Source organism: Macroventuria anomochaeta (genome assembly GCF_010093625.1).
Source record: "Macroventuria anomochaeta strain CBS 525.71 unplaced genomic scaffold BU25scaffold_16, whole genome shotgun sequence".
NCBI classification, from domain to species: Eukaryota; Fungi; Ascomycota; class Dothideomycetes; order Pleosporales; family Didymellaceae; genus Macroventuria; species Macroventuria anomochaeta.
Genome location: NW_022985377.1, coordinates 299,220 through 310,289, shown reverse-complemented (window position 1 = coordinate 310,289; position 11,070 = coordinate 299,220). Strand labels below are relative to the sequence as shown.

General features: G+C 54.2%; 4 protein-coding genes across 4 annotated transcripts; 2 read left to right on the top strand and 2 right to left on the bottom strand.

The window, feature by feature from the left end:
* Positions 1 to 229: 229 nt before the first annotated feature.
* BU25DRAFT_468490 (glycoside hydrolase family 16 protein) lies at positions 230 to 1,633 on the top strand (the record flags this gene model as incomplete). The annotated part of the gene is made up of 5 exons (XM_033710733.1): positions 230 to 394; positions 440 to 508; positions 556 to 910; positions 958 to 1,426; positions 1,483 to 1,633. 5 exons carry the CDS (start codon positions 230 to 232, stop codon positions 1,631 to 1,633), a joined length of 1,209 nt encoding a protein of 402 aa, XP_033561782.1.
* Positions 1,634 to 2,338: 705 nt separating this feature from the next.
* Positions 2,339 to 3,347, top strand: BU25DRAFT_410745 (uncharacterized protein). The gene has a single exon (XM_033706376.1). The coding sequence runs from the start codon at positions 2,542 to 2,544 to the stop codon at positions 3,289 to 3,291; it is 750 nt and encodes a 249-aa protein (XP_033561781.1). The 5' UTR covers positions 2,339 to 2,541; the 3' UTR covers positions 3,292 to 3,347.
* A 119-nt stretch (positions 3,348 to 3,466) lies between these two features.
* On the bottom strand, positions 3,467 to 4,229 carry BU25DRAFT_50610 (uncharacterized protein). Its single transcript, XM_033711909.1, has one exon. The coding sequence runs from the start codon at positions 4,068 to 4,070 to the stop codon at positions 3,642 to 3,644; it is 429 nt and encodes a 142-aa protein (XP_033561780.1). The 5' UTR covers positions 4,071 to 4,229; the 3' UTR covers positions 3,467 to 3,641.
* A 359-nt stretch (positions 4,230 to 4,588) lies between these two features.
* Positions 4,589 to 7,368, bottom strand: BU25DRAFT_410744 (uncharacterized protein). Its single transcript, XM_033706375.1, has 7 exons — positions 7,158 to 7,368; positions 6,990 to 7,101; positions 6,839 to 6,931; positions 6,684 to 6,782; positions 6,519 to 6,629; positions 6,329 to 6,464; positions 4,589 to 6,282 (listed from the first exon to the last, which is right to left on the bottom strand). The coding sequence occupies exons 1-7, from the start codon at positions 7,265 to 7,267 to the stop codon at positions 4,802 to 4,804; spliced, it is 2,142 nt and encodes a 713-aa protein (XP_033561779.1). The 5' UTR covers positions 7,268 to 7,368; the 3' UTR covers positions 4,589 to 4,801.
* Between the last annotated feature and the right edge of the window lie 3,702 nt (positions 7,369 to 11,070).

The following is an 11,070-nucleotide window of genomic DNA, read 5'->3' as shown; positions in this document are numbered from 1 at the left end:
ATTTCCTTCATCAGCAACATGGGTTTTACAGATCCCAACTTCAAGTTCCCCTTAACCGAGGCGATCAGTACCGCAACCGCAGCACAGAAGATCAACCATCGCCAAGAGCAGTCAAAATCTGCGGCCAACGCTCCCACGGCAGGGAAAGCCGGCAAGCCGCCATACAAGTTCAAAAGCTCCTTGCTGATCGGAGAGTATGATGTGCAATACGCGATTGTGTTTGAAATCAATGCTAAAGTGTTCTAGATATGAAAAGCCATGGCTTGAGGACCCGCGCTGGACGCGACCCAAGCGGATCAACAGCGCCATCATGCTCACAGGCTTCATAATTGGCTTGGTTCTGATTTTCTTCTATTTGTGGGACGGGTATTGGGTTGCTACCCCTATAGGCGAGGTACACAATCCTACCCAGTGTGTTTGCGGACTCGCTAACGCCTAGCAGTACTGCCTGATCATGGATGATCAGTTCGATGCCATTGGCCGTGATAACTGGAGCTACGAAATTCAGGTACGGGCCTATCGACGCAGCGGCAAGCACTATTAACATGGGCACAGACCGGTAGATTCGGCAATGGAGAGTTCAGCTGGACGACAGACGACTCACAAAATGTGTTTGTTGATGCTGAAGGCTTACACATTGTACCGACCTTGACCACCGACTCTACGGATATCACCGAGGCACAGCTGCTCGACGGTTACACTCTGAACCTTACAACTGCAGGCAGCGACGGGACCTGCACATCTACAGACGTGAAGATGTGCTCAATCAAATCCAACGTTACACTCGGCCATATCCTCCCGCCAGCACGATCCGCACGTATTACCACCAAAGGCAAAAAGAGCATCAGATACGGACGAGTCGAGGTCGTTGCTAAGATGCCCAGGGGCGATTGGTTGTGGCCTGCTATCTGTATGTTTTGACCTCCCAACTACTACTTCAATTCTTACGTTTCCTAGGGATGATGCCCGAAGATTCAGTTTACGGCGTGTGGCCCGCATCCGGCGAGATCGATATCGCAGAAACGCGCGGAAACAACTACACATATCCTCGCGGCCGCAACGTAATCACCTCGGCCCTTCACTGGGGACCCGATCCTCAGCATGACGGCTACATGACCACGTACGATACCTTTTTCTTCAAATCTAATCGCCTCGACTTCACCGACAGGTTTTTCACATTCGGCTTGGAGTGGACCACAGACTACATTTTCATGTATGTTGACAACAGATTATACCGTGTGTTCGACCTCAGGTTCAAGGGGAAGGAGCCATTCTGGGAGAAGGGCAAATTCCAGGGCACGTCCAATAGCAATGGCCAACTCTATACCAATCCTTGGCTCGAGGCTGGCAACCCTATTGCACCCTTCGATCAGAAATTCTACTTGAGTCTCAAAGTCGCAGTCGGCGCTCAAAACGGTTGGTTCTAGTGAGTCCCTCTACAGATCTCGAACATCGAAGAATCGAATGCTAACGATCTTGAAGTAACGGAAAGTACAACAAGCCATGGGTTGATGGCAGCGCATCTGCTGCAAGGGATTTCTGGAACGCGAAGGAGCAGTGGTTACCAACGTGGGGTGAGGGGAATGACCGCGGCATGACTGTCAAGTCGGTTAAGATGTGGCAGTGGTGCTGAGCGACGCGTGTTGCGCGATCATTCTTTCGGTATCTTTGGTTTTGGGCCCCATCGTTATTACCTTATCGATTTGTATAGGAAGTGTGCATCAACGCAGGATCAATGTATGCCCCCAAGACAATACTGACCGAGTCGATTGTAGATGTCTGTACGTGAGAAGTTGCGGGGAGTTAGAGGTACAGCTCGGCTCCGCGATGAGGTGGGTGCCCTGCAGCGACCCTGCGCCAGAAGCTCCCGGGTACCTTCCATTCTTCTTTCTCCACTCCACCTCACTTTCACATTACCGTCAGCCACCAATGTGTTGAGCCAGATTATCGCTGATAGTCACTACGAACCATATTTTCGAGCTTACGACCAGCTCAGCTCAGAACAGGCAAGCTAAATTGCGGACAACTTGCTGATCTGAACTCTCAAAAGAAACATGCAACTGGTTACTTGATGTCGCGACAACCGCGTTTGTTAATGCTGCATATGCGTGGCATCTCCGTATCTTCCTTCTCGTGCATGGTGGAATAACGTTCTCACCGGTCCTCGTATTCATCACCTCGGTTTGTTCAGCCTCACAAAGGTAGGTGAGGCTGTGCGGGTGACTCCGCGTACGACCCGCGCACAGCGGGAAGCCCTGGAGGTTCCTAGCAAGCTGTTCACCACCAAGCAATTTGGCGAGCTTTCAATTCATCCAAAAACACTTCCCACAATGCCCCTTGTGAAGCCAGCTTACCACCCAGGCCTTCGGCATTCGTTAACCAGCAGCAACGGCAGCCGCCAATATTCGCGCCTTGACCTCGATACAATTACGAGACATGACACACCAACTGGTTTTAAATCACTACGCCGAAGACTTTTCCGGACGTTGACATCTGATCAAGCTGTTACAATGCAACATTCCGCGACACACCATACGCAAGATGCATCTCCGAGCTTCTCCCAAGCCCAAGGACGTGGCAACAAGATGTGACTCTTCTGATCGCTGGAACCATGCTGCGACATTGTGGCTCTTTTCACAAGGCGCGTCAGATCTCACCCTCCTGGGCAGCGTAGCCGAACTACCTCCCGACGAAGACGGTGCATGTCCCAACCTCAATCCGCAGGACCCCGAAGCCCAAAGCGGAAGCAAGCCAACCGCAACACGGACATGGCACTTCCTTTCTGACCCAACAATCGGGTCTCTCATCGAAGATCTTACAGTCTGTTCGGCTTGTGTCGGACGCGTCAATCTCATTTTTCCCTCTCTGAACGGTGTCTTCAACCCCGTAGCCGATGGCCAGAAACTCCAAGCAACCGGCGGTTTGCTCCCTGCGCACGACAATGGAGTGCGGAGCGAAGCGTACCTGGCTCAGCTCAACGACACGGCAACACAGACGCTCAAGACTGAGAATCTCGACACGCGTGCTCTGGCCGCGTACGCTAAGAATTGGGCGCCTATCCAGATTAGTTTGAAGGGCCAGCATGTTCCAAAGGGAGCGACGAGATGGATGTTTCCGATTAATGCGCCTGTATCTTATTGGCTACTCTACAACAGGTACCGTGAAGCATTACCTGGTACCAGGTGTCAGACCCTGACCCAGGTGCTTACAGCCTCTCACGGCAGCTGCAGATGTGCTCGACGTCATGAACTACATCGCTGCCCCACATATTCAGGGTACGTATACTGTTAATGTAGCCGCAAACGCGCCAGCCAATCAGATCTAAGCTCTCCAATTGTGTACTAAGATAGGTGGGTGCATACGTTCTGGCAAGCACCGATACAATCGTTTGCGAAATGTACGGACCCTCCTGAATTTTGGCACAGTGACTGCATGTACCACAGTATAGCATGCAGGGCACATACGTGAGTGGTTAATTGTCTTGGTGCACTAAAGTACCCCACGTTCTGCCCTGCGCCCTGTCACCCTGACTGTCACCCATCCTATCGACCAGCCTTAGGGGTTCGTACATTTTGCAAGGCACCGATAATCGATTTCGGACGTCAAAAGCCATAGTCTGACTTCACTCAATATAACGCCGACTACACTCTGTCCGCTTCATCGATCGAGAAATCCCTGGTTGCTGGGAAGACTAGTCCGAGGCGGCAGGTCAGTGCGTATTTTGTGGTGCACATGAGTCTATGAGGACCAGAGACATATGCATACGGTGCGCAGGCCTTGTGGCCCGCCAGGATGTGCCTTCGCACACGGAGCTCTTTGCGGTCTGGGGGTTTGAGGGCCTTGGGCGGCTGATGGACATGGCTTAAGGCGACAGCAGAATAGTATGGTACGGTATGCATGAGTCTGTGCGGGACTTGATAAGCGTTTGCGTGTGATAAGCAGGTCTTATCGTCGACGGGGTGGAGGACGGTATAAACAGTGCTATGCTGCGCGCATCTCGTGAGCTCCCCTGCTACTGTCTGGAGCCATCCTAGGATGAAGTTCATTCCACTCTTCAGATGGCGAAACATTGGTATCGTATTTGGAGTTGCTGGAACTGCGAGTTGAGTGGGTGCTCCTGCGGGTGCTCCTGTGGGTGGAGAGTTGATCAGTTGATCAATGCTGGAGGAGGGTTGTTTGATGGTGGTAGCGAAGCGTTCCTGCTGTTACAACTGTGCACTGGCGGATTTATGCGGCTGGGTTGTGCTATCTTGATGGTTGCAAGAGTCGCGAAGACAAGCTGGAAAATCGTTGTGAATCTCTGATTGGAGTCTGAGTAAATCAAGCATCGAACTGAAGAGACCGTCGGCTTGAGTTTTGATGGACAGGAATTGGGCCGGACGGTTGAGATTATTCAGCCATTGGCTGAACCTTCGCATACCCTTCGCTGGCTCCACGACTCATGGAGAAGGATTTCAAACGTCCTTGGCATACCTGCGACTCCGAGTGTGCGGGTGTGCTGTCGAGATGACAGTTGACAGCTAGAAGGTAAAGTGGGAACGGGAGGACTGAGTCAGTTCCCATTAGCATACAAAGGCTGCAAACAATCTGACGAAGAGGTGATAGATAGATAGCTCGAAGGATGATCAGGTAAGAATATATACATCGAATTGAACAAATGTCTCGGTCCAAACTTTGCTTCGTAGATGATCGTTGATCAGATAGCGTCGTGGTGAACCGAAAGGAGCGTTGGGGTATAGAGCGGAAAGAAGAGCAGAAAGCCTAGCCAAACAAGATGCATGCGTGCGGATGCGACAAGTCGTTATGCGTTGATGATGAGGTTGCGTTGACTGCTATCCTCAGGATTGTTGCCAAAAACAAATCGATAGAGGTCACGCAGCCATTTGAACTGCTCACTGCGCGCCATCCATTGTACTGACCGACCGATTTCCACGGCGGTGAGTCTTCGAGGTGGTTCGGTATGCGCTGTTCGTAGTGTAGGGTCTGCAAGGACGAGCTTCCTGTAGCTCTCGAAAAGCTGGCTCTGCCACGGAAGCGTGCCAAAGCTGTTTGAGGGCAAAGCGCGAATGAAGTCGGGTAACGGTATTTGGCGACTGTAGCCAGCATTGATGGCGGCTTTGACGATCAGGCCTTTCAGCCGGACAAGATTTGGGTCTGTCCGGCCTGCAGTGGCCGTCGACGAGCTGTGTATAGAAGCATCGGAATATGTGGAAAGGTTCGAAGATGCAGAAGACCAGCGGTCGTGCGTTCGTGTCAGACCAGCTTCTGGTCCTAGTACCAAGATGTTCGGTACGTTGTTTTCTTCGGCAGGCGAGAACTCTTCACGATCGTCAAAGATGGTCGTAGGTGTATCTGGTACTGCTGGTGTCTGTCTTCGAGAAGAGATGGCGGAGTGGTACGAATCATTGACGCTAGACGACGAGCGTCCAGACCTTTCGGAGTAAGACCGTTGCGAACGTGTCACAGAGCCGGAACTGGATCCCAAATTGAACTCGTACTGGGTCGGACGTGGGGTGCCGCGGTCAGGTCGCACCTGGGTCCAGCCTTCACGGAACAGATCGCACAGCTCCCAGCAAGCTTGTATGCCAGAACCCAAGAGCTCCTCATCCGCAGGCTTGCCATCACGGCTGTTTTGACGGAGGCTAAAAAGCGTCTCTGCCAGCGACCAGCAAGCATGGAGGAGTGAATCTGTCTCCTCCGGCAGAGATGTTCGTTGCTTCATCAACCGGTGACACAGCGTCAGGTAGAAGTCTAGCGTGCGTTCCCGGAACGCTTCGGGCAACGCGCGGTCGTGAGCGTTGTAGAGGTGGTTGTTTAGCTCGAAGCTGACTCTCAACACAGAATCGGCTGAATCCTCTCCTCGTTGCCGTACATCGAACAAGGCCTGGCAGAAGTCTCGGCAGAGCTCCAGGGTTGGCATGACCTGGGTCGAGGGGTTCTCGTCCCGGCTCTCGTACAGTTTCTGGCACAGTCGCCAACACGTCCGCCAAGCATGCTCTTGCTCGTCAGCGCTCCCACCAGAGTAGCTGAACATCCGCCGGCGATGGTTCTGGCTGAGTTTCGCAAGTGAGTTGCATAGCGTCCAGCACTCATCCAATGCACTCTTCAGCGCAGCGACTTCTTTCTCCGTCTCGTTTATGCCGTGCAACGCCTGGCCCATGGTCTGGGTGCTGGAAGACGCAGACTTGTTTCCTTGCGATTGAGAGGACTGGTCGTCGTCCTGATCGATGACAGAGCTTGCTGAGGAATCTGTGGGATTGTTGTCGTCGTACTCTGCTATGTCTGTACAGGTCAGCGACACAAGCTGCACTGCTCAGCGATGACCTACCAGCAAGATTGACGCTCATCCGCGCACTGCGCCGCTTCAGGTCATCCTCGTAGTCATAACGCGTCTGCGCGTGGGGCGTGCTGCGATCTAGAGCACCGCGGGGCACAGACGTGTCGATTGGCGTTGTGTAGTTGTGCTGTTGAGCTTCAGTCATCACAGCCTGTGCCAGAGCGAGGTGGGCAAGACGCACCTTGTCGTCAGCTTCGAAGACCATGTTTGCCTCAGGTGTGGATGGAGACACTACAGCCGTGTTCTCCGACGTGTTTGCGCTTGGAGAAGCCGCTGACACGCTTCCGCGGTTCTACACGAGGAGTCAGCGCCTAGGCAGTGCAACCATAGTGAACGCGTTGCGTACAAACTGCTTGAAGTCTGCCGATACATGTATGACCGATGGCGGCGCCTCGTCTGAGTCTGAACGTTTTCGCGCAGGTAGTGAGGTGTCGAGCTTGAAGGGCTGAGTCACGGTCAGAGGTTGCTACTGCATGCAGGCCGCCGCAATCGTCGCCGTACCCTGGACTGACTGGTCTGACTCGCCGGACTCACAATGTCCTCTGTGTTTGGCGATCTGATATCATTCAGGCCGTCCTGTGCATCATCCTCAATCTGGGATAGTGTCAGCCCCGCCTGTTCTTCACATGTCGCTGCTCGCAGTTCGAGTTACCTCGGTGTGGTCGGTGGCACTCGTGCCATTGCTGTCGACTGGCGAAGGGTCGACAGTCGCAGGGTACGGGCTTGGAGGAGGGACAAGGTGGTCGGAGTGGGCTCCAGAGGACCTTCGAGAATACATCAGTAGGTGCTAGGCGGCGAGCTTGGTGCAGCGAGGTCGCACCTATTTGAGAAGACCTGGTTGAAGTTCGCCGGAGAGCTGGGCGAGTCTGTGTAGGGGCTGAAGGCAGAATTGAGGCCCGGACCCGTTGGAGAAGGCATCAGCATCGCCATGCCTCAAGGCTGCCTCACTTGCGCCCGACCTGCGCCGCGCTGGGAGCTGTGTGAGAGCTTGGGGGCCTCCCAGCTCACTGCCTGTCCGTCTGGCACCCGCGACGTCTGCGGTGCGAGGCTGTGTGTCGACGCAGTGCGGCGCCTGTTGTGCCTGTCGTGTCTCTCCGCGGTGGACGGGCGGACGGGTCGGCGGATGGGGGGGGGGGGGGGGAGAGGATGCGCGGCGCGAAGAGCGTTGGTAGCGTCGACGGGTGGGTGAGCGTTTGAGCGTTTGAGGCGCTGGGTATATGAGACGCGGACGGCGGGTGCTATAGCAGACCAGCTGCTGCGGGTGGGCGTGGATTATGCGGCGCGTCTGGCAGAGAGAGCGCAAGACGGTCGCCCGCGCTTGGCCCCAAGGGCGATGAGATGGACTGCCCACGCATACAGCTGTCTGCTCCACAGAGCGAAGGGCAGCCCACACACCCTTGTCTATCCCTCTGCAGCTGATTGGTCTGCTCGGCAGCAGCAGGTGGAGCCCGGCGCTTAACAGCTTCGACCCTAGTCCCAAAACGCTCACGATGGATGCGGGATCGCTCTTCGTCACATCCAGCAGCACGGCGCTGGTTCGAACGGCGAGATGGCTGTCTTTGCCTGACTCAGGGTTCAGTGGTCAAGATAGAGGTTCAGCACGATGTCGTGGTTCACTCGTTCGAGCTCCAAGCCAGCCGTCAGCCCCTGCGGCGTCCTCTCGCCTCTCCCTCGTACTCAGCCCGTCCGCTCAGCGGGCGCTCTGCAGCTCGCAGTGAACGGTGCACTGTCCTGTGCTGGGGGCCAAGGGCTCAGGCAGTCCGCGACATGCCTGTAGCCTAACGCGCTAATGCACACCCTTCCGCCCAGAGAGTCTCCAATGAGCGGCACCAACAGCCATGTGCACGCGCGGAAGACAGATGCATCTCTGCGGCAGAGGTTGGGGTTATCCGGCCGTCTCACCGGTGACAAGGCCTCGACTTTTGAATGTCGAGTCCTCGTGTTGACGTGGCCAGCAGAGAGACAAACAGAGTGGACCTGAGTGGAGTACACCAGCTGTGGTTTGCTGGGAGAAAGTCAAGCGTGCAAGAACAGGGACTGTCAGCGCAATCAGCACGTCAACGCTCGTCAACTACTCGCTTCCGCGCTGTCAGGCTTGTCAGCACCAGCTACCATAGCTCTGGATGCCTGGCGGCTGCCACCAGCCTCCGGCCTCTCTGCTCCCGCCACGAGTCGCGGCGGAGGGAGTTGCTATCAGAGGGTTCACATCAATTCCTCCACCGCTACTCCAAAACGGCAAGAGGCCCTATTCTTCGTGTCACCCATGCCGCTTCCGCGTCTGAAGTTAGCCGCGCCCTGAGGCGTGTCAATTGGCGCCATGTCGCACAGGACCAGACCATTTACTGAACCCTGGATCCATGGCCATCGATCCTGTGATGAGCTGTGGGTCGTCGATCCGGGTCCTCAGCTTTGAAAACACGACGAAACCCTCGTGAGTAGCTGCCCAATAACAGCACCCAACGTGCTGGTGCGTGTGCACACAGCTCTTTGGTATCCAATCAGAGGTGTATCAGCCTTACCTCTCACAACGCGAACTACTGATCCAAGCTCAGCTGCGTTGACGAACACAGGTCGCAAGACTTCAGGTTTTTCGACGAGCACAACCCAATGCTCAATTCCTGCCCACGCTATCTTGACACTTCTTGACAGTGCGCCGGACGCTGCGGCTCAGTCCCGTTTCTAGCGTGTAGTTGTCCTTTTAGGCGTCCTCAGACGTCCGTGGGCGCTTACAGATGAAACCTCAATGGCATACGATCCACCAACTCTCCACCAAATCTTCTCGCCGACAACAACAAATAAGCTATAACGCCGCTGCAGATGCACTCCTCCTGCACTGTGCCGCAACCTCAAAGTATCTTCAACGCCATCGGACTTTCTGCTCGCATGCGTGTACGACGCCAACTTGCGATTACCACATGGCAGTGCATTGTGGAGTCAAGCATCAGCACACACTTGTATTCACAACAGTCATTGAGGCAGATGTGCTCTCAGCCTCAGGATCCCCACGCACACGACATAGATGCCGCCATCATGAGCACAAGCAGATCACGATTAACTCTATGTATACCATCCTCCCTCATTCAGCCTCGCCGACACTAGTAGGCCACGAAGCCTTGCATGGCTTGTAGCCAACTCGCATCACCAACACAGTACACAAAATCTGTTTTCACGCACTGCAGCCAACAATTCTCACCAACATACCATGCACATCCCACCTCACTCACTGGCGCCACCAAACCCCACCAACACACCACATCCACCCCATCTCCATTCACTGAAGCCAACAACACACTCTTCACTGCCATCATCGTCCCTCCCACCTCACTGACTGACTCCAAAACAACGGCACGCATAGGATGACGTAGGCGTACCAAACATACATACGCACGCCGCCCAAGCGAACGGTAAATCGCCAATGTGATGCAAGGAGGATCCTGGTACAGTGCACCGCCTCCAGATCTCAGCCCTGTGCCGCTAGGTAACCGAGAGGCGTCGCTCAACATAGTGGAACCATGTGTCGGAGTCTGCCTTGCTACGACGTTGGGTCAGGCTTGGAGTAGCGGGTTAGAATGCTGCTGTGTTGCTACGCAAGTCGAGGATGACGCTTGGAGAAAACTTGAGTAGGGGGCTTGGCGGCGGTATCATGTTGTGGTATGGCGGCTCCGAAAGAGTCGCGGACGTCCAGTCAACGACCTAGGAGTTGAGTTGCGAGTACTTCACATCGCACACAAGTAAATAGTGAGAAACCGGCTTATTATTTTCTTGGAGTACTTCACAGTCCCATCCCCTGTCGGCATTTCCTCGCGCTCACATGCTATCGAGTTTTCATTCGCCATGCTTTGACGGCAATTGTAGCCATGGAAACACCCCTGTTCTTTCAAAGATACAGTCGGCATCCCCAATGATGTATACGTCCATGGTGAATATTCTTCATTCTGTGGCTTGAAGAAACTTGAGTTGGTGGATTGATGGTGATGTTATAGTAGAATTGTATGATGGCTCCGAATAGTAACGGATGCAGGGTTGATAACCTATGCATTAAGCTGTATGTACTCCGGTAGAGCCGTCTCCCTATAAGAGTAGGGGTCGTATGACACAAGAAGTGGGCGATATGTCCCGGCTAGCCACTCTCGATAGCTCTTGAAACCGAGGAAGCTTGTACGAGCTTCACTTGTCTCCAATACCAGCGTGACCCTGTTCACCTTCCTTACATGTTGCCTGGTATTGGTACGAGCCCTTTCTCAAGCTTGTAAGAGGCCACAGTCTAGCCCACGAATGGTACGACTCTGCAGGTCGAATAGGACTCCATGATCGGACATTAAGACGTGATCGAGGATGGCATCGTAGACCCTGTAAGGTAACCTTGTGAGCGACAAGGGCGACTTGGAATCACACGTGACAGTGCTGCCTGTGCCGCTGATCGTGAAACTGGAAGGAAAGCTAGTGAGGCTTTTCCATGGCCTGGAAGTCGGGTATGGACTTCGAAATGTAAAGTCCTGGTCATCACTGAGCTCAGGGTCGTGCTCGACATTGATACATTTCAAGAAGCGCTTGAAGCGCCCGTACTTTCGAACTACCAGCTGGTCCTCCTGGCATATCGCGCGCAGAACGTTGTTCATCCATACAGCGTTGGCATCTTGATCACCAGCGTCCCGAAAGTCGGGAGCATGAAGCTTATTAGAAAATCTCCTTCCTATCAGCGAGGGGCTACGGTGATGGTGGTGGTAGTGCGA

Excerpts from the sequence above, each read along its gene's own strand:
- BU25DRAFT_50610 (XM_033711909.1), bottom strand. The coding sequence starts at position 4,070 with ATGTTTCGCCATCTGAAGAGTGGAATGAACTTCATCCTAGGATGGCTC.
- BU25DRAFT_410744 (XM_033706375.1), bottom strand. The coding sequence starts at position 7,267 with ATGGCGATGCTGATGCCTTCTCCAACGGGTCCGGGCCTCAATTCTGCC. Across the intron at positions 6,932-6,989 it reads GTGCCACCGACCACACCGAG|ATTGAGGATGATGCACAGGA; the intron begins GTAACTCGAACT and ends ACACTATCCCAG. Across the intron at positions 6,630-6,683 it reads CGGCAGACTTCAAGCAGTTT|AACCGCGGAAGCGTGTCAGC; the intron begins GTACGCAACGCG and ends CTCCTCGTGTAG.
- BU25DRAFT_410745 (XM_033706376.1), top strand. The coding sequence starts at position 2,542 with ATGCATCTCCGAGCTTCTCCCAAGCCCAAGGACGTGGCAACAAGATGT.